The sequence below is a fragment of the Microdochium trichocladiopsis genome (assembly GCF_020744255.1).
Source record: "Microdochium trichocladiopsis strain MPI-CAGE-CH-0230 chromosome Unknown B0I36scaffold_6, whole genome shotgun sequence".
Classification (NCBI taxonomy): domain Eukaryota; kingdom Fungi; phylum Ascomycota; class Sordariomycetes; order Xylariales; family Microdochiaceae; genus Microdochium; species Microdochium trichocladiopsis.
The window spans coordinates 2,494,862-2,519,455 of NW_025763549.1; the positions used below are offsets into that span (position 1 = coordinate 2,494,862).

The window sequence follows — 24,594 nt, forward strand, 5'->3', positions numbered from 1 at the left end:
ATGATATAAGCCACGTCCTCCATCCAAGGCCCGAGCTCGTCGTGATAGTACAAATTAGAGTCTAGGGTATATTTACAATGCAATGCCCGCTCGCCTGCTCAAACCTCCACCCCTCACGTTGGTAATGGTCTAATTAACCCAGTATTAATATCACAGCCCCGTTGTGCCAAAGGGACTCCTCGAGTGCCGCAGCATGTTCTGAAACTGGACAAAACCACAAAGCTCGGCCTCTTGCTCTCATCATCTCCGACCTCCCGCGCCGCCGCTGAAAACACACCATTATCCTGGCCTTCATCTCACTTCTCCGGGTACAGTCCCGCCCACCGCCGCACGACCGCGTCCCTCTGCGCGGATGATGCGTCGCGGAACTCGGCGCTCCCCTGCTTCAGCCGGATCATGATGATCTCGGCCTTGAGCTCCGACATGTGCCGCTTGTGCAGCTCCTTCTCGATGCCCTTGAGCGTGTACCCTGGCAGGCCGTAGATTGCTACCACCCCACGTATAAGTCAGGATGCTGTCGCCACAGTAATGCCACGGTAACGAATTGGAGACGTGAACGCCGTAGGCATTAATAGCGATGGTAGGGGAAAAAGAGGCAGAGGACCGCGGGAGAGACCGAAAAGTATAAACTCACCAGAAAAAATATCGTTAGGGAACCCGACGAGACCCTGAAGCAAGCCTCTGCCAAAGCCCTTCATCCTGCCCGCCCCTTTGCCCCCCTTCTTGGCTCCTTTGTACGGCTTGACGACCAGCCCAGTCACCGCGGAATACACGCCCACGCCAAACTCCTTGCCAGAGGTCTCCAGCCCGCTCCTCAGGCCCGTCACCTCGTCCCGCCGCCGCGCTTCGACGTCAGCCCACACGTACGACGGGAAGTTCCGACAACCATTGGCGACGTTGTAGAAGAAGTTGCCCGGAAACTTGAGCGTGGCCTTGCCCACGTTGACCGCGTACCGCCCCGTCGCGCGGGCGGTGAGCTCCAGAGTGCTGTGGACGGGCTTGTGGGTGACCGGGTCCCGGCGGACTTCGTAACCCCTGCCGTCGCACCGGGCGATGAATGTCGCCGCGCGGCCGGATTTGCTGGCCACCTTCTTCGCAAATTTCTCCATGTGCCGAGGCGCCACGGCTCCTGGAGCAAAGATCGGGGGCTTTTCATCATCCTCGAGAATGGCCTTCTCCAGATCCAGAGGCGTCTTCTTGCCGCACGTCCTCACGGCCCGCATCCTGTCCACATACCGCCCTGTAGCAATCCCTATGCTTCCAAACAGGAGCGCGAACGCCGCCAGCCCGCCCAGGATCGGCGACTCTGCGCCCTCGTCGACGTACCAGCGTGTATGCCGTAACATCCTGATGCTGTCGACACCAAACACCTCGTGGTCGATGAGGCACAGCACTGCAAAAGTGCTCAGGTGGGCGCCAGTCTTCTTGTGCGTCCAGACGGCGAGTCGGTCCGGGCAAATGTCGCATCGCATCTCGTCGAGCTGTAGCCGTGAGTGGATGTCGCTGGCAGCGCCCTGAGCGCCATCCTCGACAGCAACGTGTGCTGCCACTTGCCGCGCAGCCTCCTGGACGTCGGGTCTCAGCGCAAACTCGATCTTCTCGGCAAGGAGATCGGCTGTCAGGCTCTTAAACGGTGTCGGCGCTGGCCCAGCACCCGCTTGCGCGATCATCTGGCCCCAAAAAGGCTGGTCGCCGAAAAAAGGCACAACCACCGTAGGGCGGCCTGCCGCGATGCCAGCTGCCGTTGTCCCTGCGCCGCCATGGTGGATTACGCATGACACGCGCTGGAACAGCCAGTCGTGGGGACAATCGCCGACCATGTATATGCTGTCGGGGATATCATCATCGCCACCGATGTTACCCCAGCCTCGTGACACGATAGCTCGGACGCCGGCTTTCGTGACAGCCTCAAATATCATTCCTGTCAGTGCTTTTGGGTCGTCGACCACGATGGAGCCGAAGCCGATGTATATGGGCGGCGGACCGGCTGCGAGGAACTCGGCAAGATCTGGCGGCGGTGTGTAGGAACTGGGTGATTTCATGAACGAGAACCCCACGATGTTGATGTTCATGCCCCAATCCTGGGGCTTGGGGATTAGCGACTGAGACCATAGGTATGTGTAAGGCACGCGAAGCCTGGCGAGTAGCTGGTTGCCCCATAGAGGACTTATGGGGTCGAGCTTTAATGTTTGGGTGCGGAAGACATTGATGACGTCACCGAGGCTTGTAAAAGTTAGTCGAGATGTGCCATGTGGCTTTGTCAAGATGATCACTTACCCCTGCCAAGTCAACAGCTCCATCATGATGAAGGACAAGAAGTTGGCCACCCCGGTCTCTGCCTGGCCATATTGCATTGAGGCCAATGGGTGGTGGAAAGACCTCGTTGGGGACCAGGGCATTGTGAAGACCATGTGCAACGGGATGCCCAGCTTCTCGGCACAGTGGATATGGCCCATGGACGGAGGGTTCGCGATGATGGCGTCGGCCAGGAACAAATCGTCCGAGGCAGTGACATCCGACGCTGTCAGCCTCCGCATGCTAGGGAGCTCGTGTGGCACATGCGAGGGCTTCCTGGGCTCGATGCAGCTGCGCCAGGTGCCCTCGAGGATGTCTGCCATCTCTTTCCTCCTCTTGCCGACGTCACCGGCCCTAAAGCTGTCCATGCTGGGCATGAGGCCGGGGTTCTTGACCATGTAGGCCATGAGGGCTTCTGGGTCGCCGCCGATGCTGAAGAACTCGATGCCTTTGGACTCGACAAAGTCCTTGAAGACTGGGTGAGTGCAGATGCGGACGCGGTGGTTGTAGGGCGGGCGGGAGAGCAGCTGGGCAATGGGGATGAAGGGCTGCACGTCGCCGCGGGAGCCGACAATGTGGATGGCGATGTTGAGGCGCGGATTGGCGGCCGAGGGCTTCTCGTCTTCGTTGCTGTCATTGTTGTCGTCGTTGTCATTGTCGTTGTCGCCGTCGAGGGCAGTGGCGACGCTGGGCCGGCGCGGGGCGGACGACCTGCGTTCGACATTGAAGCTCGGAGGCGCGAGGAAGTCGCCGAGGCGGGCGGCGAGCTCCTGGGGCGTGCGGTGGAAGTGGAGGTTTGCGCGGCCGTCGTCGCCGACTGCGGTGAGGGTGCGGGTGAGGCCGGAGCCGAAGGTGATGCGGCCGGGCGTCTCTGAGCGGACGCGTTGGAGCGACATGCTGGGCGACTGACGCGTGCGTGCCCGTGGGCAGCGGCTGGTGTTGTGGAAGGCAATCTCAAACTTTGTAGGACGAGCTTGCGGTTCAAGGTGCTGGCGTGAGGGTGTCGAGAGTGAAAGTGGCGTGGGGGTCAGATCAGGGTGGTGGTGATGGCGAGCTTGGGCCAGCGCAGAGGCAGCAATTGAGGCAGCACGAGAGATGGACGTCGTCGCAGGAGGCGGAAGAGGGGGGAGGAGAGAAAAAGATCGTCATCTTGTCTGAAGCCTACTTGGGCAGGCACGCCGGCTGACTCGAGAAGTGCGGGATTCGGCGAAGCAGCTGCGGGCGAGGACCTGAGCAAACGGAGGAGAAGAGCCGCGGGAGTGGGCCTGGATAGAGTTCGGCAGCACCGGGAGGAGCAGCCACTAGGATTGATGCAGGGCAGAGCTACAACAGAGGAACAGGCCCCAAAGCAGAAAAGACCGACGCCAGCCTGCTGGCTGCTTCTTACGAGCGTAAGAACCGTACCGCTAGGAAGGCACCTGCCTCGGCTCCAGAAGCTTGTGATAGGCGGGCCCACAGCGCATGCCTGCACTTACCTAAGGCACCTGCAGGTACGTACCTCTTCTACACCACACTAGATCACAACCTTGGAAGCCACCGCGGATCCAACGGCAGCCACTCAATCACATGGTGAGGAAGTACAATCCCTTTTGTCAACCACGTGGTGCAGTGCGGCGGGAGTCTGGTCTGGACCACTGGACATCTTGTCCCTACCATCACGGCACTACGTTCTACCTGTGCCCAGCTCCTCCTCCAGCCACTGCTGGTGCTCCCTCGCCAGCTGCACCGGGTCATTCAGCTCAAACTTGTAGTCAAACGGCGTGTCGTCCGTCAGCTTCCCCCCTTGCTGGTCGCCGACCCCGTGCGAGCTCTTGCCCCCGACGTGCTGGATCAGCACCGGCGTCACCGCGAACCGCAGCGCCCGGTTGTTGCCCTTGTGCTCCTCCCCGGCGTCGTCCACTTGCGCGTTCGCCCAGTCCTCCATGAACGTGTCCACCGCCACCGCGTGGCCCCCGTCCTCGGCAAACGCAGACGCGTTGTACATGGGCAGCAGGTGCCTCGTCACCTGCTCCTGTGGGAACACCAGGCCCTGCGCGCAGCAGCCGTACTTGTGCATCAGCTCCACCCCGGGCCGGCGCGGCAGCATGCAGTCCCGGCCCGCCAGGAAGTACAGGCCCATGCTCATGGGAGTGCAGACGCCGCACACGAGCAGCACCGTCGCGGGGGTGACCAGCTTGCGCACCGCGGCCGACGAGACGGGCGACCGCGGGTGCGACAGCAGGCCCAGGATGACCAGCTCGGCCAGCACGACCGACGCGCAGGTCACAAGGTATGTCAGCCACTCCTCCGAGTTCCAGCCCAGGAGGCGCCCGTCATAGAATATGCGTAGGTAGAAGACTAGATAAAAAAAGGATGCAGCAAGTCAGTTTGATGGCTTGCTTGGTTTGGTGGTCGAAGAAGAAGACAAAAAGGGAAAAGGGGCTCAAGCAAAACTCACAGCTGTCCTGGCCTAGCTCACCGGCCTTGCGCTTGGCCGAGCCGAGGGCCGCCAGCAGGCGGTGAAACCAGCCGTCCAAGGCAATGACGTCGTCCTCGATGGTCATGGTGTAGGCAGGGCTGACCTGGGCGCACGCGTCGAGCAGCACGCTGTAGTCGATCTTCTGCTTGCGGGCGTGCGCCGGGTAGCTCGAGTCGTTCTCGAGCTCGGCCAGCATCTTGAGCAGCGCCGGGTCGCCCGCCGGGTACTGGGGCAGGCTGTCAGCCATGTTCTGGAGCCAAGGCTGGCCATAGTCCTCGTGGACGGACTGGTTGGTGTGGGCGAGGAAGGCAACGACGTAGATGCGGCGGCGCTCCGAGTCGTCGAGGCCTTCTAGGATGGAGCCGAGGGTGTCTTTGAGGTAGGAGAAGCCATGGCGGCTGACGGAGCCGATGGCGACGCAGAGGTCCGGGTGGGCGGTCGAGTCCTCGTCGTGGAGGGGCCCGTACTTGACGGGGGCGTTGAGGGCGGCATTGTCTGCAAACTTGCGGGCCTGGCCCTTGCGGTAGGCCGAGTAGGAGAGGACGCGGGCCTCTTCGGGGCGGAAGAAGTACGAGGTGGGATCGCGGAAGCAGGCCGCGCGCAGGTAGAGGGCGGCGGCGGTCCAGAGGGCGAGGAAGGCGAGGAAGAGGGTGACGGGCCCGCGCGTGCGAGCGCCGCCAACGAGCATCCTTATCCGGGGCTGCCGGCCGGGACGTTGGCGACGGCTGTGGCGGGAGCTCACGTGCGTCGGAGGGCTAGGGGCCGAGGTCGTGGAGTGGCAGCGGGCGGCGCGTCGTGGCGCATCGTCGTAGTGGTGTTGAGCAAAGATGGATGCCGCCGCGATGGAAAAGGAACTGCGAGAGGGAATGACGTCTGGGCGTGGTGTCCACTGTGATCCACTGTGGTGATCCAGGGGCACTCGCCCAGGCCGCCCCACTTCAGCACTTGACGACCCACGAATAGCAACCGTGGCGAATCATCCAGAGTTGAGTCGTCGCCAACAACAACATTAATAAACACTCAAGACTCAACAGGCTGTGAGCAGGCGGCAAGACACACAGCAAGCCTCAGCATACACGGCGTGCACGGGAACAGTGACCCTCCACAAATCTGCAAGTGTGTTTTCACAGTCCGGCACACCTCTCGCCAAGCCCTTGTGCATTGCAACACCATCATCTGCGACGACGTACGTTCTAGCCCTGGTAGACTTGGGCCCATCTCGAGCAATCGAATGTGATGTAGCCACCATCTGGATCCCAGACGGCGGGCAATCATGTGGGATCTCTCCGATAACAATTCTGCCTATCTCTGGTATGCACTGCTGCCAGCGATGCTCATTGGCCTGCCCGGCGGCGGTTGTGCCACCTCGGTGTCCAGATCTGACAGTGCTGCCCGGCGGCGTTCTCATGGTCTGCAGCACGCCCAGCAACACCGTCAACAAATGCACTTTTCTCTCAGACACCGGCGGTGCCAAGATAGTAGACCATTGGTCGCCCGCAGGCTTGTGCAAAGGAAACCCCTCAGATTCAGGCTGTAGTTTCTTGGTCATCCGGGCATTGCTGTCGACAAGCAGGCCAAGGCTGCCCAGTCTATATCAATGCCCACTCTCGCAAGACAGTGTTTCCATTTACACCTCCTAGCTGACCCTCCCTTGAAGTCGTTTCCAACTTGACTAGTGTCCCGCGACTACCACGCTCTTGCTCTCTCTCGCCCTCCGCCACTCGCACCCCTTGCAGGCACCGGACTATCACTCCCATCGACAAGAATCTTGCTCAACAACCCACTGAAACATCAACCGAGCAATATCAGATTGGCCTCAGCTCATATCGCTCACCCACAAAACACCAAACATGTCCGGCTACGCCATCGCCATCAGATACAGCAGCAGCAGCAGCAGCAACGGCACCAACGACGGCGCCTGCGTCGTGGGCGGCGCGCTCCCCAGCTCTTCAGACAACCTGAACTCACCGTGGCCGACCAAGACGCACATCTCCATCGCCGGGAACGACACGAGCTTTCCGGCCTTCAAGGACTGCTGCCTCGGGTACCCGGTCCAGTTCATCCCGCCGTGCACCCTGTGGTGCCAGGTCGCCGACAGCCATAACTACTCCGACACGGCCGCGTGCTGGGACAAGTACGATTTCCACCCGGCCTCGGTCCGCGGCGGGCCGGGAGTGCCCGGGACGCAGACGGGCTCGGTCGACGTCAAGAGGACCGCGGGGATCGCCGTCGGCGTGGCATGCTCGCTCACCTTGCTCCTTGTGCTGGCTGTGTGGCTTTGGTGCCCCCGGAGAGGCCAGAAGCCCGCTGTTGTGCTGCCGGCCACGCAGCAGCTGGGAAGTGGCGGGCTCAAGGATGGGGCCAAGAGCGCCAACGATGGCGGCGCGGAGATGGGCTATGACGAGGACAAGCTCCGCTATAGCAGCGATAACTCGAGCCGGGAATCGTTTGCAAGCAAAGTCTAACTTGTGCTGCGGGCTAGGTTCGTTCAAGACAATAATTGGACAGTGTCTTGGTTAGTTTTCCTTGGCGGGGAGTTGTTCAGCAGGATGGGGCTAGGGAGCTACTGCTTTCGAGATGTCTCCTTTTCTTAGTACTTACATGATCGTAGTCAAGTCTTTCCGCAGCGCGTATGGATACGAGAATCTATCCCCAGTGAAGCATATTCCCTCATATCAGCGAGCGTATCCATGTTGTATTAGAGAAGCTACCAACCCGCTTTCATCAAGGGGACAGGGGAAAAGTCACAATCTCGATCCAAACACGGCGGCTAAGCAACAGGGCTTGATTGGGTCGTGGAATTAACCCTGGAAATATGCCGTGGTCACTACATGTGACGGTGATAAGCCAGTCGGTACGAAGCCGGGACCGTGCGGATTTCGCCGCCCAGGTGAGAAAAGCTTCGCCCATACGCTCGTATGGTCCATGTCCGGGGGGGGACGTCATATCGTCTCTTGCTGATTGTTCACGAGCTCTGGTCCCGATGGTTGCAAGTTCCGCCCAACCCCCTTGCCCTGCTCCGTGGGGCAATGTTGACGACGTGCTACAGACACATTCCCCAGGCGGACCAGCTCGAACTTGATACGCCTCTATGTTAGAACTCATGTAGTGGTTATCGATTATCCTTCATTCATCATACTCGAAACACATTCGCCAAGTTATTATGTGAACTCAGGCAAATCAAGGGCAAATGATGTTCGGTGTTATCCTGAGGGAAGATTGTAACGTCCACCAGGCAATTGTCTCGACATATCAGATTCTCAAGCTGCGAAGGATGCCCCCATCAGACCGAAAAAAAACCCATTCTCAAAATACAAAGCACCCAGTCGCAAACGAGTTGCTTCCTGCTAAGTCACGTCCCTACCCCGGGCAAAACCCGCTTCCTTGATTTTCCTCAGGATCGCGCAGTTCGCAGGTGGCAAACCGCCTGTGGTGTTTCTCCACACTTCCCTCCTGACACGTCAGAGGAGTTGCTCAAGCTTTCAGCAGTTCGACTAGCATACACAGTTTCGCAGCCCTTTAAACTTTTAATGGTAGTAAAGTCACAGACCGGAGGTAACAAGGACTTTTGCGCATCACACTTTCAGCCTCCTTGAGAGCTCTGCCACATAAGTGGATACCTCTATAATCGCAAGCTAATCTGAACCGTACCAAATGCCTATCTCGCCCGGCAACCTGAGCTTCGACTGAGCTGGGCCCACCTCACGACTGAGTCCACCTGAGCAAGACTGAGCTTGATACATGGCTGGCTCGTGCGTGGCTGATTAAGCACCGGTTTCGGAGCTTGCCCCTGCACACCTTTGCACAAACTGAATTATGCTCTAAGAGAAAATTTGTGAATAATTATTTACCCGAGCTAGATTTCTATGTGCAAGTTATACGCGCATCGTCTCTATGTACACAAAATAGGTTGTGTACCCGAGTTTTATGGGAAATACAGGCCACGAAGCCATGCTTCAGAAGTCTTTCTACCCGTTACTACATGCACTACACTAATAGATTGTAATTTGTTACCATATTATGGTGAGCACACTGCAGCACAGATCCTACAGCTGGGTCGTTGTCTCATTGCCCCTATGCCCTGTGCCTGTACTTCGTGATCTACCGTGGCTACGTGTTATGACCAAGACAGATCTTATCCTCAGGCTTCACCTCATTCATGACCTGACTAGCACAGACTGTGCCGTTTGGTAAGATAACATACTTAGCAAACCCAGGTAAACCCGCAATGGAGAGGCTAGACATCGGTTTCAGTGCGCTGCCTCGTTCCAAGTCGGTCAGCCAAAAGTGGATTGTGGTGATCGCTTCGTACTAAACGACACATCGCGCAATGCAATAGCAATGCAATAGAGGACTTACTAGCTGGCTACTCCATTAATGGATGCGCAATGGCAGCACCCATCTCGCCCATGGGTATGTGGAAGTGGGAGAGACGAATGAGTGTGATTGGCGGGGTGCAGCAGGGGCAGATGCTCCATACCATTCGCGATTGGAGCCGACTGAGCAAACCAACATTTCCAGCCCACATTTAAAGCCATTAATGAAGACAGGGCCTTCAAACAATGACTAGCCAGGAAGCATGCGTAGTTCGTCAAAGAATGCGCTAAATCATTGGCTAGAAGTAATTGTTGTGAGCAGTCCGTCGTTTGCCAAGCATTCAGATCACCCTGCTTATCTCATAGCTGCTTCGCGCGACAAAACTGTGTACACGGTCTAGACTGACGCCAATTTTAGCAACCAGAATCGTCTGCCATAAATCAATGAAGCAGCGATTGCCATGCTAGAAGGCTATTACATACAGTAACCACATATCAGGCGATACTATGATTGTGTGACGACCAGCCAACGGGAGAGGGACAGTCTGGGCAGCGCAGACAAGGCCGCATGATGGGGCCATGGACAAGGGCCGGCATAGCAGGGCAGAATGCTGTGTCGACACCAATTAAAATGGGGGGGGGGGGGCGATAAGGAAGTATCACTGGCTCAGAGTGTAATCCAGTGAAACTTGCCAGCGGATCACGACGATCCAAGGACGCGCTCACGGTGAGCCATCCGCGGTGGGCTCACGGAGCTGAAGGATGAAGGAGTATATGATTTAGGTAGTTTCCTTGACCAGACGGTCGTTCCCTGTGGACTTCAGTGATCAAATCATTCTCATCCATCACTTGAACTAGTCACTCAATTGACTAGAGTGGTATCTCTTCCCAGAGACACGACAACCCCAGAGAGAAGACGAGATTCGACAATTGTGATATTGTTTGAGCTTTACCTACTTTGCAAAACAGCAACCTGGAAGCCCGGCCAGACACTTGACCCCGGAGATCGGATCGTGACAGATCGGATGTCAAGTACGCGTAGTGCGTGCCAATGGCTTTTCCAGCTCTCTTTGCAATTTGTAGTAGCTCTATGGCGTGAGAAAGGCGCGCCAAGGCCTACCCATGGAGCAAGTATTTGATCATATCTATTATTACACTAGGCTTCGCAAGCTGTGATATACAGGCCACAACCTGATTTCACTACGTCTCTAAAGGGCCACGTCACGTTAGTACCTGACAAACGCGAGTATCTGTGCCGCTTCTTGTCGGATAGTCGATGTACTGTTGCAATACAACTTGGGGTGTGCGATCTCAGTCTCGGCTTCTAGACGGCATTTTCAAATACGCTTCGTCTCTTTTAAAATAAATCCGCGGGCATTATTCTCGGGTAGTCACTTGAGCTATTGAGGTAATCGTCCCGGAAGACATGGTCGTGTTTATGGTGGACAAATCAAAACACCTTGTGCTAGGTCAAAGTCTTCGTCGTGGGGCAAATCCGATTGGTCTGCCAGTAGAAAGAAATCATGAAGGGGTTTGAGATCGTCGACTGTTGTGGATCTCACGTAATTGGTGCTGGCTCTGCCATATCTGACCGCTCACGGCCCTCAAGCCCCCCCACACAGATGGCCACCACACTTCGTCCCAGCCACATACACTCTCCCGACGACCACATATAGGGTGCGTTACACTCATGTCGAAAGCAAAAAATACAGCATCTGGGCTGTTGAAGAGCTGATCCGAGCAGATTGAACACCCTGTTTGAGAATTGATCCCAACCCTGCCAGCCACCGCCTGCGGCCCCTCACAGATCCCACCTCCTCCGACCGTCCATCTCGAGAAAAGGAGACACGGTTTGATGGTAGTACGATGGCCACCGAAAGCTGTGAATTGGCAGCTTTGTTGTGATAGATTATCAATTTGCAGCCGCCTTGGGGGCTCCATGGCATCAGGTTGTATCTTCGCCACTAGAGTCCTGCCAGCTATGATACCGGTCATCAAATTTGTACCTGTTGTTGACCGATACCACTCCTCCTAACGGAAACAAGTAATACTGATCACGCTTGTCCTCGGCGAAACCGGAGGCGACCAGCCAATCCATAGTTACTCGGCTGTCCATCTGGAGCAACGAGCTGTCCTGCATGGAATCCTGCAGGATTGCCTCAATCTCCGCATCAAACTCGTCCAGCGCTTGCCACGCCGCCGTGAGCGTTGGTGTGCTCGGAGGGAGTATCAGCCTGTGCTCGAGCTTATAGCTCCCAGTGATAGCTACCACGGGATCTTCGTCTACTGATAGTACGAAGTCGACGGTTACGAAACCCAGGAGGTGCATACTTAACTCAGTAGTGCTATAATGTCGCAGAATCTCCTCGGCGACAACCATGTGAAGCTCGTCATCTGGCTTAATGGATTTTAGAACAAGACGGAGGAAAGCCGGGATCCGCATTTATATCAAAGGCAGTAGGCCAGTAATTTTGTGCTCGTCCAGTGGGGGGAAATTAACTAGCAGCAAGGTCGTATGTCGGTTGAATGCAAAGATCCAGTCTACTCCGTTGCGGAGGACCGTGACCTGCTCCTCGAGGTCGAAGTCGAACTGCAGCATCGTATGCAACTCTGGGCCGCAATGCTGAGGAAGTCTTGCGAATACCACTATAGCCAGCGCGAGGGCCGAGGCCAGTTTGTTCCTGGCCATTGTCCGAGCTCACGGCGGCAGGGCGTGGCGCCGCTGTCGCAGAGCCAGCGCACCATCGCCGAGGTTTGCCAGCTAGGGCTGTCAGCACGGCCCGGAGCAGGTGGTCCACAAAGTCGACACTGCTCATGCCCGTAGGCGCCTAGTCCTCTAGCCAGCGCCGCAGAGGAAGGATCTCCTCCTCTATATAAAGCAGGGCTAGCACGCAGGGGTTACGCTCATCCCGGCTCCAGATGCCCTTTCCTGTCATGGCCCGCACCAGGTAAGTCTGCCCCCCTGTGACGACCCGACCAACAGGTCGCAAGATCTGGCCATGGGCAAGGGCAGGTCATGCACGCGGGGCAGCACCCCTGGTTACATAAGCACTCTCATTATGTCAGCGTAAGCAAGGGTGGATATGTGGATCACAACATATCCAAAGATCTGGATATGTGGATCACAACATATCCAAAGATCCGGATCGCTGGATCACAACATATCCAACGATCGGGAAGGCAAGCACGATGAAGGACAAAGGGTATATAGCTCGGAGGATTTCCTTAGACAGACAGTCATTACCTTTGTACTTCAGCGATCAATCTAAGTATCATTCTCACCCATCACTTGAACCAGTCACTCAATTGACGAGAGTGGTATCTCTTCCAAGAGACACGACAAACCCAAGAGACGAACGATATTCGACAGGAAGTGATATTGCATTGGCTTTACCTACCGGCAGAACAACAACCCAACGAAGCCCAGCGCTCTGGCTGACCCTAGAGGCTGGATCGTGACAGTATGTCGGACCCACTTTTCGAATCTAACTATTAAAGAATTATTTTATAACTAAGTAAAAGGGTTTAAATAATAGGTTACTCTTATCGTTTTAGAAAGAAAGTACGTACATCTCTATATCTCGAAAAACGAAGAAGTTATAATACTTTAAAAATACTAGAATTAGCGGCGATAAGAGCTGATTCACCCACTTTGTTACGTACTGGCCCCAGATCTCGGCAGATACTGGGCGTAGGTTGATTTACTAAGAAGATAGAGAGGAAAGGAGCTCTTCCTCTCTATGGTCGGCTGCGCACTAAATTTATATGGGTCTAGGAACGGGCCTCTAGCCCGAGCCCATAACACACTTGTCTGATTCATCCACTTGTGGACTACGTTATTTAACTTTCTTTATTATATAGAACGAGATCTATAGCTAGTAAATTAACTAAGTTAACAGGGGTTATAGAAATAGTAGGTTTTGGTGTGATAGGTGTACAGTGCGACTGGTCGCCAAGGGGGGTGATCGCCAGGGGGGCCTCCGACTTAGTGGCTGCGGGCCAGGCGCTGCAGCATGCAGGATCTCGGTCTGTGTAAACAAGACTGGAACGTGTTGCGGAAAGTCTGCCGCACAAGTTGGGCGGCTCTGGCTATGTGGGAGCGGTCGTCCTTGCCGAGCCAGACTACAGTTTTGCTGGCCTTGTCGAAGATCTCTGGCATCAAGCGTAACTGGTTCCCTTTTTCCGTGTCCGAGGACTGGTCGACGCAGATTGCGTCGATGAACCAGAGGCTGTGCTGCTCCAATAGCCGGTTGCCGGGACTGGACGTTATAAAGTCCCAGAGGTTCTCTTGTACGGGTAGTATATTTCCGTCTAGGTATACCTTTTGTGATCGAGGCTGTCTACTGGCCGTGCCGGGGTGCTTTTTCCAGGTGTAAGACAGGGCCGCGTAGTCGAGGTGGTTGAGCGAAGAGAGTGGCACGGCCTTTGTGGTAAACACTTGGATTGGACTGGCGTTGTGGCGACGTCTGCCACGCCATCTCAGCAGCCGGATATACCGACTGGAATCGGGAAGAGGTCGGTGACGATGGTGTGGAATCGAGGGTTGTGGACTTGTCTGGCGGCAGAGGAAGTAACAGAAGCCGAGTCCTATGGCCACCAGACATGTCGAAGCGATGCTGAGGGTCGTGGTCATCGTGATTCGACAGGAGCCCGTCTTACAAGCGTGATAACAGTGATGCCAGACGCAACTGTTGAAAGAAGGATGAAGTTGGCTCAGGCGTTTGCCGACGTTGTGGTCATGTTTTAAGACAGAGGGGAGTAGCCTAGCACAAGGACATGCTCGGGGGGTTGTGAGATGTTTTCTTATTGCGGTGATCGGTCCACGGTGGTGGCAGCGGCTGCACGACAGCGAGCCTCTCAGCAACCTCCGAGGGTACGAGCGGAGCCACTGTGCTCATAAAGAGTCTGCGGCGGTAGTCTCCGGACGGGAGAGACGTGGACTGTAGGGAGAGAGAGCATCGAGGGCACAGCAGCTGCGGCACAATTAATTTAGAAGTGGCCGCGACTGGCGTCTCGTCTCGAGTCCCAACAGAGCCCGTTGGAGAGAGCCGGGAAGGGTGTGCGATCCACGGTGGCGGCAGCAGCTGCACGACAGCAAGGCTGCGGCAAGAGAGCCTCAGCACGCAGAGGCGGGCGGGCAGGGAGGGGTCCCTGGACCGCAAGGCTGCGGCAAGAGAGCCTCAGCACGCAGAGGCGGGCGGGCAGGGAGGGGTCCCTGGACCGCATATCCCGTCAGAGCAGGGCGGCTCTGGCCCGAAACGCTGGGACGAATGAAGAGATGATACCCAAGAGTAACACCACGGAGGGCGGATACGCAGCCCCGGGTGAGCTGCGTCGCCGGCATGGTAGCAATGCCGGACCCTGCGAACCAGGCCCTGTTGTTGCCTGTCGTGATGGGGGGATGAATGTTGACGTGGTGTTGATATGGAGGACGGCTCAGACGGGTTCCTCAATGGGACATCAAGACGACACGTGAGAGATGAGTGGTCGCGGGGTCGCAGCGGAAGAATTGTGCCCCCCAACGGTCGACACTCCACCGACGTAACAGCTAAGAGATACACAGCACCTCCGCCCCGTTCCCATTGGCCTGTCTCGTCTCGCGGCACCCTCCTCCTTGTGAGCTTGGCGGGCACATGTAGTCCCTCTGTACCTCGCGGTACCCGGCCAGGCTGAGTGAGTGCTCCCTCTCTCTTCACGGCCCTCCTTGGCCAGCGCGGGCCGTTTGTCGCGGTGCCAGCTTGGGCAGAACTCTCGGGCGCCAGTCCGGAGAACCCGGCGCTAACTGCACCCTGTTTTCAGGAACGCGCCAAGTCTGGACCACCAGCAGTCGTCGTCAACAATTTTGTGTTTGTCAGAGTCCGCTCAACTCCAAACCCGACTTACTCACATACAACGCGCAGTGCTGCTCGAACTACCATCTTAACCCCTGCGCGGCAGGGGGAGGCCGTGGCCCGGGGACGGGCTGGTGGTTCTTTGTGACAAGCCAAAAAAACACCGCTACTGGACTGACGAATCGCAGTGGGCCATGTTCCTTGTGCTGGCCTGAAACGAATCTGCCACGACCATCAGGGGGTTCTACACATGGTGAAGCAAACTCAGAGGGAGTGCACTTCTGCTCGTGAAACACCGTGATTGTTCTCATGTACTGGCACCGGTCTGGCAACTGAGCCGGAGATCAATGACCGGCCTACATCGAAGGAGTTGGCAGGATGGAGCACGCGATAGCCACTGGCGGCAGATTGTCAATCGACCAGCCAGATATGGCTGCTGTAGTGCAGAGCGTGACATCGTTCCAGCAACCCGTGCATGCCCAGCCGGATTGGAGCGTTCCTTGCCAGTCCTGGAGTGAAACAAGAAGGTGTTCACTGTTTGTGAGCCCACTGAGACATGTCACCGAGGTTTTATATCTTGTGGGAGTCTAGCAATTCTGCAACTCAAACTTCATCCCCTTGGGCGACTTGTAGCCGTCTCGCCAACATGCACGTTTGCACCATTGACACCAGATCTCGTACGCGATGTGGCCAAGTTCACCGCGGGTGTACCATAGGGTAGTCTTAGAGTTTGGCCATGTGCCGAGGGGCTGCATAAGGCCATTGTGTGGCCTCGTATGGGCCACGCAGCCGTTCTGAACAGAACGGATGCCACGGTGCCACCGGCCCGCGCAGCCCCCGTCGGGCAGCTCGTATGCACAATAGCGCCCCCGCCGCTCAAAACGGAAGCCCGACAAGCACGAGGCCCACGAGGTCTTGGTGAGACAGGCCAGGGTCCAAGTCCTCGAGCCCAGCTGCTTCTCGGCACGGCCCCGCTGTCTCCGCCCACCCCTTCCGGCCTTTCCATGTCTCCAGTCTCTGGCTGACAAAACCTACTTTACGCCCAGTCAGCTCGCCCTTGACGATACAGCGCCTGCCAAGCACAGTCAGCTTCCAACTTTCCAGCGGCTCATCCTCTCCATCTGCTCCGGCTCAGCCCACAACGCCAGCCCTCGATCCGGGCCTCATTCCTCAGCTGCGCGACACCCATCCGTCTTGAGCAGACCTGCCCGGCGCAGGTCTGTCCCTTTTCCTGTCACGACCGTCACAGCAGCCCGCCAAACGATCTGCAAAACCTCGGAACCGAACGAATATCATGACTGCGTCGCAGTCGTCATAGCCGGACCTCTTGACCCTTTCGTCACCTCCTTGACAATCGCCAGCCACGCAGGATCGGGCTCGGCGCATCTCAACATGGCTCCTCCCGCGCTTTCGATCCCTCCTCGGAGCCCCTCGGGGTACACCCTCACAATGAGCCCTCGGCCAGTACGATGGGCGACGACGACGCTGAGAGTCGGCGGTATGACGTACGTTGGCCTCACCAGGCTCGAACACCTGCCACGATGCAGTGCTAACATGATAGGTGCAGGTGTGGCGCGTGCACTTCTGCTGTGGAATCTGGGTTTCAGGACGTCGACGGGGTCGGGAGCGTTAGTGTCAGTCTAGTCATGGAACGCGCGGTCGTCATGCACGACCCGGAGCGGTTCACCGCAGAGCAGATCCAGGAGGCCATCGAGGACCGCGGATTCGAGGCCGAAGTCCTGTCGACCGACATCGCCCCATTGGCGCCAAAGTCACCGAGCCACGGCATCCTGTTCGACACAGAAAGCAGCGAGCCGCGCATCTCGACCACGACCGTTGCGATCGAAGGCATGACATGTGGTGCCTGCACGTCAGCTGTGGAAGGCGGTTTCTCTGGCGTTCCTGGGGTCAAGAGCTTCAACGTGTCCCTGCTCTCCGAGAGAGCAGTCATTGAGCACGATGCAGCCCTGATCTCTGTGGACACGATTCTGGAAACGATAGAGGACCGTGGATTCGGCGCCACTCTCGTTGACACGCAAGTCGCAGAACCCTCCGGCGGCCGGGCCGCCGGCACTGATGCCGCTGTGTCGTCTACTGTCACGACCACCATTGCTATTGAAGGCATGACCTGTGGCGCCTGCACGTCGGCTGTAGAAGGCGGCTTCGATAATATCGACGGCCTCGTCCGCTTTAACATCAGCTTGCTCGCCGAGAGAGCTGTCATCACGCACAATGCTGAACTGCTCACGGCGGAGCAGATTGTTGAGATGATCGAAGACCGAGGTTTCGATGCTCAAATCCTGTCGTCCGTAGCCGACGAGACGGGGACCTCGGCCGTGCCTACGTCGACAACTCAACTAAAGATTTACGGTGGCCTCAACGCGGCCAGCGCCAAGACTCTCGAGGACTCAATATTGGCTCTCAATGGAATCACGTCTGCCAAAATGGCTATGTCGACTTCCAGACTCAGCATCTCACACCAGCCTGGCGTCATTGGCCTTCGCGCAATCGTCGAGACCATTGAAAAGCTTGGATTCAACGCCCTCGTGTCCGACAACGACGACAACAACGCGCAGCTCGAATCGCTCGCAAAGACCAAGGAGATCCAGGAGTGGAAGCGTGCCTTCCAGGTTTCCTTGACGTTCGTCATCCCTGTGTTCTTCATCAACATGATTTTCCCGATGATGATCAAACCCCTCGACTTCGGAGGTGTACAGCTGATCACAGGTTTGTTCCTCGGCGACGTCATCTGCCTCTGCCTCACAATCCCGATCCAGTTTGGCATCGGCAAGCGGTTCTACGTCTCAGCTTACAAGGCGCTTAAGCACAAATCACCAACTATGGACGTTCTCGTCGTGCTTGGCACGTCCTCTGCTTTCTTCTTCAGCGTTTTCGCGATGCTTGTTTCGTTCCTTATCGAGCCCCACACCAGACCTGCTACGATCTTCGACACAAGCACCATGCTCATCACCTTCATTACACTGGGACGTTTCCTCGAGAATAGCGCAAAGGGAAAGACGTCCAAAGCGCTCTCCCGCCTCATGTCCTTGGCTCCATCCATGGCTACCATATACGCTGATTCTATCGCTGCCGAGAAAGTCGCCGAAGGCTGGGAGACCCCCGGGATGACAGGAGCCACCGCAAGAACGCCTGCTCTCGAGGGTATAACTGTGGACGAGAAAGTCATCCCGACCGAATTGATCCAGGTTGGCGATATCGTAATCATCCGGCCAGGAGACAAGATTCCTGCGGACGGCATCATTGTGCGAGGCGAGACGTACATCGACGAAAGTATGGTCACTGGCGAGGCTATTCCTGTCCAGAAGAAGAAGGGCAGCGGTGTCATCGGCGGCACCGTCAATGGCCACGGCCGCATTGACTTCCGCGTCAATCGTGCCGGCAGGGACACACAGCTCAGTCAGATCGTCAAGCTTGTACAGGATGCGCAAACGACTCGGGCTCCCATCCAACGCCTGGCGGACTACTTGGCCGGTCTCTTCGTACCCATGATCCTAGGTCTTGGGTTCCTCACTTTCCTCGTCTGGATGGTGCTCAGCCACGCTCTGCCTCACCCACCTGCCATCTTCACGAAGCCCGAGAGCGGTGGCAAGCTTATGGTCTGTGTCAAGCTGTGCATTTCCGTTATTGTCTTTGCATGCCCCTGCGCTTTGGGACTGGCAACACCAACGGCGGTCATGGTCGGCACTGGAGTTGGAGCCGAGAATGGCATCCTTGTGAAGGGCGGCGCCGCGCTTGAGCAGACGACCAAGATCACCAAAGTCGTTCTCGACAAAACAGGAACCCTCACATACGGCAAGATGAGTGTCGCCACAGCTAGGCTAACATCAGTCTGGCAAGACAATGAGTGGCGCCGCCGACTCTGGTGGACTGTTGTTGGCCTCGCCGAGATGGGCAGTGAACACCCTGTCGGCAAGGCCGTGCTCAACTCCGCACGTACTGAGCTTGGAATGGACTCCGAGGCCACCATCGAAGGCAGCATTGGCGACTTCCATGCTATCGTCGGCAAGGGTATCACCGCCACTGTGCAGCCTCAATCAAGCGCGGAGCGCACCCGGTACAAGGTCCTCATTGGCAGTCTCCCGTTCCTCCGCGCTAATAAGATCGATGTACCCATGGACGCGGTCGATGCATCTGAGGAGATCAACGCGCAGAGTGCGAAGTCCAAATCGACCTTGAACACCTCCGCAGGCACGACCAACATCTTCATCGCTATCGACGGCGCATACGCGGGCCACCTCTGCCTGGCGGACACTGTCAAAGAGGGTGCCGCCGCTGCTATCGCCGTGCTACACAGCATGGGCGTCGAGACCGCCATCGTGACCGGCGACCAGCGACCCACGGCCCTCGCTGTCGCCAAGATCGTCGGCATCAGCCCGGAGAACGTGCACGCCGGCGTGTCCCCCGACCAGAAGCAGACGCTGATCCGGCAGTTCCAGGACGAGGGCGCGTGTGTGGCCATGGTCGGCGATGGAATCAACGACTCGCCCGCACTCGCGACGGCGGACGTGGGCATCGCAATGGCCTCTGGCACCGACGTCGCCATGGAGGCCGCGGACGTGGTCCTCATGCGGCCCAACGACCTCATGGACATCCCCGCCGCGCTACACCTGTCGCGCACCATTTTCACCCGCATCAAGCTCAACCTCGCGTGGGCGTGCATGTACAACCTCGTCGGCCTGCCGTTCGCCATGGGCCTGTTCCTCCCGCTCGGCTGGCATCTGCACCCCATGGCTGCAGGCGCGGCCATGGCGACGAGCAGTGTCAGCGTGGTCGTGAGCTCGCTGCTGCTCAACTTCTGGAAGCGGCCGCAGTGGATGGAGGACGCGCTGCTCGCGGGCGCGACGAGCAACGGGGTCATCAGGCGCCACGGTGGTGGCTGGGGCTTCTTTGGCGCGGTGGCCACGCGCGCACAGGATGTGTTCTCGGCGGTCACTGGGGCTGAGAGGAGCAAGAAGAGCGACGGGTATGTTCCACTGGACACGCTCGATCGTGCGGATGTGTGAGATGGAGGAGGACAAACAGTGTTTGCATAGCTCGGAGTTTTGACTGCGGCGTGCATGTTGCTTTTTTTTTTTTTTTTTTTTTTTTTCCTTTCTTTCCTTGGTTGGCTGGCAGCCGGAAGGAGCTCCCCAAGCCAGCCAGGATACTCCGTAACCAAGGGCATGCCTTGCCAGGGGCATCCATGCATGTCACGATGCCTCCAGGACGGTGCAGGGGCACCGCAAACCAGCTGAGCACTTCGATGCGTATCAAGGACGATTTATGGCGACGAGGACGGTTCTTTGCATGTCAGTGAATCAAAACCGGCATTCTTGATTGGTTGGAGGGCAAAATCACATTGAGCAGTAGAGCGTTACAGGTGGATGTCGAATCTGCCTTGCTCTGTAAGCGTCTGATCGGGATCTTCTCCATACCCCGCACTTTCAGCCTTGCGTGGGGGCTGAGAGACGGTCTGACATCCTTCCACCATGAACCTGCTGCCTGCTTCTTTGTATCCTGCTTGACCTCCACCCATTACCTCCAGCTACAATGATCTCTCTCATGTCGATGAAGCACCCTTACTGACATCATTCATACCCCACAATGCGGCTACTACAACGAGATAACGCCAACAACTACACCCTCACGGCCGATCTGCGCGCTGACAACACCCCTCCGTACGCAATCCTCTCCCACACGTCGGGCGCCGACGAGGTGGTCTACACCGATATAAAGGCGAGGCCAAGTGAATGGCAACAGAAAGTCGGCTACTGCAAGATCCAATTCTGCGCTGATCAAGCGAAGCGACATGACCTACAACATTTCTGGGTTGACACTTGCTGTATCGACAAATCTGACGGCATCGAACTCCAGACTGCGATCAACAGCATGTTCAGATGGTACCGTGATGCGAAACGATGCTACGACTATCTATCGATGTTTCCTATCCCTCAACCTCCAGTCAGCCGCCAGGGGTTGGGTCGTGGGAGGCTGCGTTCCGCGGCAGCCGTTGGTTCACACGCGGCTGGACACTACAAGAGCTCATCGCCCCGCAGATTGTCGAGTTCTACTCGAGGGAAGGGGTCTTCTTAGGCGATAAGAGGTCTTTGGAGGCTGTCATACGCGACGTGACGGGTATTCCTGCCAGGGCCTTACGAAATACACCATTATCCTACTTTACGACTTCAGAACGCGAGGCGTGGATACGCAATCGGGAAACAACGTGTGAGGAAGACATGGCATACTCGTTGCTCGGAATATTTGACCTCTACATGCCGCTCCTCTACGGCGAGGGTCGCGAACGAGCACAGAGAAGGTTGCGACAAAAGGTCCAGAAATCTGTGAAAGGCAGGACACCCCTTAGCCACAGAGGATGTACCTTAGCTAATAACTTAGGTACCTACGACAACAACTTTTTGATCAGCTTCAACCTGTCTGGTGTTCCTGAGACTCCACATTTCGTAGCAAGAGATGGAGAAGTAGCAGAGATGCGAAGAATGCTATGCTCGGATGGAAGCCGTTGCACTGTCATTCTCCATGGTCTCGGCGGCATTGGCAAGACACAGCTCGCTGCAACGTATCTCAAACGATACCGGGACGAGTACTCGGCGATCTTCTGGCTGAATATCAAGGACGAAGCGTCCATCCAACAGAGCTTCGCTAGGATCGCAACGCAGATCCTGGAACAGAATCCCGATGTCGGCAGCCTCAAGGGCCTGAACATGCTGCAAGACCACGACAAGATTATTCAGGCCGTGAAAGCGTGGCTCAGCTTGCCAGGCAATACCAGATGGCTTATTGTGTCCGACAACTACGACAACCCAAAGCTTCCCGGGCGGGTAACCGATACAGCGGTTGACATACACCAGTTTCTTCCCATGGCATATCAGGGTTCAATCATTGTCACAACGCGGCTGTCGCAAGTCGACATAGGGCACCAAATTCGAATCGAGAAACTCAAGTCCGACTGCGAGAGTTTGCAAATACTGTCAAGGGCGTCAGGCCGAAATGGTTTACAAGATGGTAAGGATCTCCCGGCAGTCAATCATCGGTCACTAATAGTCCTTCAGATGGTGATGCGAAAGAACTTGTGCGAGAACTGGATGGGCTTCCTCTTGCTCTTGCTACGGCTGCAGCATATCTGAAGCGTGTCCCGATCAGCTTCCGAGACTACCTTCGCCACTATCGGGAATCTTGGGCAAGACTCACGGGCAATCTGCATCTTGGTTCTTATGCAGACCACACCTTATGTTCAACATGGCAGCTGTCATATGAACATGTGCAGGCACAGAACCCACTTGCGGCTCATCTGCTCCGGTGGTGGGCCTACTTCAACAATGAAGACATATGGTATGATCTTTTCCGAGCCAGCAGCGAAGACGGCCCGGCGTGGATGGGGCAGCTTTCAGAAGAGCTCAACTTCAACGATGCAGTGGGCGTACTCCATGAGTACGGCCTAGTTGAACCTACAACCATGTTCCAGGAGCCACAAGGGTACAGCATACACAGTTGTCTACATTCCTGGACTATTCATATATTGAATGAGGAGTGGGACAGCTGCTTGAACAAGGTTGCAGTGGAAAGTGTGGCATCACAGGTTCCTTCACGAGAGGAAGCCGAGTATTGGCTTCCTCAGAAGAGACTAATATCACATGCGATCCGGTCTTGTTCAACAGTACAAGAGAGCAATTGTCCTACAGATCGGGCTTTTCATTCTCTAGGTTATCTCTACACTGACCAGGGGAAGCTGGGCGAGGCCGAGAAGATGTACCTGCAGGCACTTAATGGATACGAGAGAGCTGTAGGACTTGAGGACGTCACAACATACCGGCCGGCCATCAACACCCTTGAGAACCTAGGATCTCTCCTTTCGGATCAGGGCCATTTGATTCAAGCGCGGCAATACTACCAACGTGGTTATGACGGCCTTGAGCAGCTCCTCGGGCCATCGCATCAGGCTGTTGAGTCAGCGCGACACATTCTCCAGCTTACAAAAAGCGCGATTGAAGATGGGATGTGCTCGAGCGGTGGCCAATACGTGACAGATCCAGCACAACCCGGACCGGCGAAGAAGAGGCGACGAGACGTTTTATAGAGGGTACTAGGTCTCCACGCAAGGTAGAAAGCCAAGAGTGGGGCAGTCTTGAAGCACACCTGTTCTTTATGTGAGTTGAATGTGAGAAGAGAAAGCCGCTTATGGGGTCGCTGTGGCCTTGTCGTTGAAGAGCCATTTTTGACTGTACATATTCGCCATTGAATACGCACGGTCTCCGCCACAATGCGCCACACTTCTGTGGCCCGTGCGGATGGAAGTTAATTGCGGAGAAGCGAACACACTTTGTGGCCGTTACTGTACTGTAGAACACTGCTCGCAGTACATACCAGTGGCATGAAATCGACTCTTTCCCCAAACTTTCAATTCTGCTGCCAGCACTTCCGCAAGTCGACCTCCACTCTCAACCACCCTTCTCGGGACACCGGATCTAGCCCTTTCATACCCTGCACTTATCGAAACACGACAGAGGTCGACCTGCCTCCAAGATGCATTCCGACCACGACAGTGTGGCCAGCACAAGGGCTTTGCACCGGCAACCTAGCCGCCTCGACTTGGGTCCTAGTGTGCTGTCAACAGGATATGTCAGTGCGACGGACACTACCCGCCGACACCTTCAGGGTCTTGAGAAAGGGCGGACCGTTCTGAAGTGGGAAGGTTACCATCATGTATATGACAACACCCACGGACCAATCAGAGGCAAGCCAGCTGTGATGCAAATCGGAACAGCGGTGCCTATGAGCACCCAGCAAGTTGCATGTCAACCATCTGCTCCGCCATCGGGTGGTCTGAACACCTGGACCCTGTCATCAATCGCAGAGGAATACAGCTACAAAACTCCAAGCCAGTCGTCAGCGCAGCTGTCGAACAGCTCCTCTACACAAATAGGATGTAGAGCACGCCTTCCGGGCCACGAAGAATGCCGCAACCCCAAAGTCCCGGGACCTGACGATGGGCAGCATGGAACACAAACAAGAAGTGACTCGGGACCGTTCCACTAAGACAGTTTGGAGTGCTCGGGTCAAGTGTGTTCGACACAGCAACAAAGTCATTCAAGAGCCTATCGCGTGCGACGTCAAGTTTTTAACCAAGCTGCTCGACAAATTAAGTTATCGACGGGACATTGAGACAGGCCGCTTTGTGATCAGCATCAGCTGGGGAATGACTAGCCTTTCAGTCGACGATTTTCACGTGGACGTGCGTGGGAAGAGCTCAACAACAGTCTGTCGTAGAAGTTCAGGACTGCCCTACGCTACACAAGTGGCGAGAACTAGTTGGCTGGTTCTAAAATTCAGCGCGACCTCGAGAGGAGTCCATGTCCAGACTTGACCGCGGAAAATGTCCTCTCGGGCACCGGCTGGTTGGTCAAGATATGCTCCATGTGCAACGAAGGTGCATACAGCATGCTCGTTGTTCAGGGCTGCAGCCAAGTGTAGCAAAGTCCATCTCGGTCCATGAAGTTTTTTGTTGCGCAGAACGGGCGAGATCGTGTAGGGTAGGGAGCCGTCTTGGCTTGCGAGCGGCTTTGGTTCAGGGTCGATGGATGAATAGTAACTGTTGATAATCGATGCGTCCTTGATGATGTACGTTGAGGCACGGCCAATCGTGACTTGGTAGGCTAGCACGAAGTTAGGTGCGGAC

The 24,594-nt window shown here is 56.4% G+C and overlaps 9 protein-coding genes across 9 annotated transcripts; 4 read left to right on the forward strand and 5 right to left on the reverse strand.

Moving 5' to 3' along the window:
• Positions 1-311: 311 nt before the first annotated feature.
• On the reverse strand, positions 312-2,915 carry B0I36DRAFT_226162 (glycosyltransferase family 28 domain-containing protein; the record flags this gene model as incomplete). The annotated part of the gene is made up of 3 exons (XM_046149079.1): positions 312-487; positions 635-2,223; positions 2,278-2,915. Coding segments are annotated over 3 exons (2,403 nt in total), but the record flags the coding sequence as incomplete, so codon positions are not given.
• A 1,043-nt stretch (positions 2,916-3,958) lies between these two features.
• Positions 3,959-5,441, reverse strand: B0I36DRAFT_245304 (uncharacterized protein; the record flags this gene model as incomplete). Its single annotated transcript, XM_046150146.1, has 2 exons — positions 3,959-4,632; positions 4,733-5,441. 2 exons carry the CDS (start codon positions 5,439-5,441, stop codon positions 3,959-3,961), a joined length of 1,383 nt encoding a protein of 460 aa, XP_046011886.1.
• Positions 5,442-5,610: 169 nt separating this feature from the next.
• Positions 5,611-6,452, reverse strand: B0I36DRAFT_134045 (uncharacterized protein). Its single transcript, XM_046148262.1, has one exon. The coding sequence runs from the start codon at positions 6,300-6,302 to the stop codon at positions 5,781-5,783; it is 522 nt and encodes a 173-aa protein (XP_046011887.1). The 5' UTR covers positions 6,303-6,452; the 3' UTR covers positions 5,611-5,780.
• Positions 6,453-6,603: 151 nt separating this feature from the next.
• Positions 6,604-7,218, forward strand: B0I36DRAFT_350449 (uncharacterized protein; the record flags this gene model as incomplete). The annotated part of the gene is made up of 1 exon (XM_046156887.1): positions 6,604-7,218. The coding sequence occupies one exon, from the start codon at positions 6,604-6,606 to the stop codon at positions 7,216-7,218; it is 615 nt and encodes a 204-aa protein (XP_046011888.1).
• A 3,519-nt stretch (positions 7,219-10,737) lies between these two features.
• On the reverse strand, positions 10,738-11,639 carry B0I36DRAFT_432341 (uncharacterized protein). The gene has a single exon (XM_046162616.1). The coding sequence runs from the start codon at positions 11,510-11,512 to the stop codon at positions 11,015-11,017; it is 498 nt and encodes a 165-aa protein (XP_046011889.1). The 5' UTR covers positions 11,513-11,639; the 3' UTR covers positions 10,738-11,014.
• Positions 11,640-12,905: 1,266 nt separating this feature from the next.
• Positions 12,906-14,097, reverse strand: B0I36DRAFT_326082 (heterokaryon incompatibility protein-domain-containing protein). Its single transcript, XM_046154303.1, has one exon. The coding sequence runs from the start codon at positions 13,700-13,702 to the stop codon at positions 13,055-13,057; it is 648 nt and encodes a 215-aa protein (XP_046011890.1). The 5' UTR covers positions 13,703-14,097; the 3' UTR covers positions 12,906-13,054.
• Positions 14,098-16,349: 2,252 nt separating this feature from the next.
• Positions 16,350-19,924, forward strand: B0I36DRAFT_246011 (E1-E2 ATPase-domain-containing protein; the record flags this gene model as incomplete). The annotated part of the gene is made up of 2 exons (XM_046150203.1): positions 16,350-16,405; positions 16,468-19,924. 2 exons carry the CDS (start codon positions 16,350-16,352, stop codon positions 19,922-19,924), a joined length of 3,513 nt encoding a protein of 1,170 aa, XP_046011891.1.
• Positions 19,925-20,504: 580 nt separating this feature from the next.
• On the forward strand, positions 20,505-22,995 carry B0I36DRAFT_375051 (kinesin light chain 1; the record flags this gene model as incomplete). The annotated part of the gene is given in 6 exon segments (XM_046160328.1): positions 20,505-20,839; positions 20,863-21,923; positions 21,971-22,126; positions 22,139-22,179; positions 22,192-22,250; positions 22,275-22,995. 6 exon segments carry the CDS (start codon positions 20,505-20,507, stop codon positions 22,993-22,995), a joined length of 2,373 nt encoding a protein of 790 aa, XP_046011892.1.
• Positions 22,996-23,218: 223 nt separating this feature from the next.
• On the forward strand, positions 23,219-24,077 carry B0I36DRAFT_134085 (uncharacterized protein). Its single transcript, XM_046148263.1, has one exon. The coding sequence runs from the start codon at positions 23,442-23,444 to the stop codon at positions 23,952-23,954; it is 513 nt and encodes a 170-aa protein (XP_046011893.1). The 5' UTR covers positions 23,219-23,441; the 3' UTR covers positions 23,955-24,077.
• The last annotated feature ends 517 nt before the right edge of the window (positions 24,078-24,594 follow it).

What these genes read in the sequence shown, in the direction of transcription:
- B0I36DRAFT_134045 (XM_046148262.1), bottom strand. Translation starts at nt 6,302, where the DNA reads ATGACCAAGAAACTACAGCCTGAATCTGAGGGGTTTCCTTTGCACAAG.
- B0I36DRAFT_432341 (XM_046162616.1), bottom strand. Translation starts at nt 11,512, where the DNA reads ATGCGGATCCCGGCTTTCCTCCGTCTTGTTCTAAAATCCATTAAGCCA.
- B0I36DRAFT_326082 (XM_046154303.1), bottom strand. Translation starts at nt 13,702, where the DNA reads ATGACCACGACCCTCAGCATCGCTTCGACATGTCTGGTGGCCATAGGA.
- B0I36DRAFT_134085 (XM_046148263.1), top strand. Translation starts at nt 23,442, where the DNA reads ATGCATTCCGACCACGACAGTGTGGCCAGCACAAGGGCTTTGCACCGG.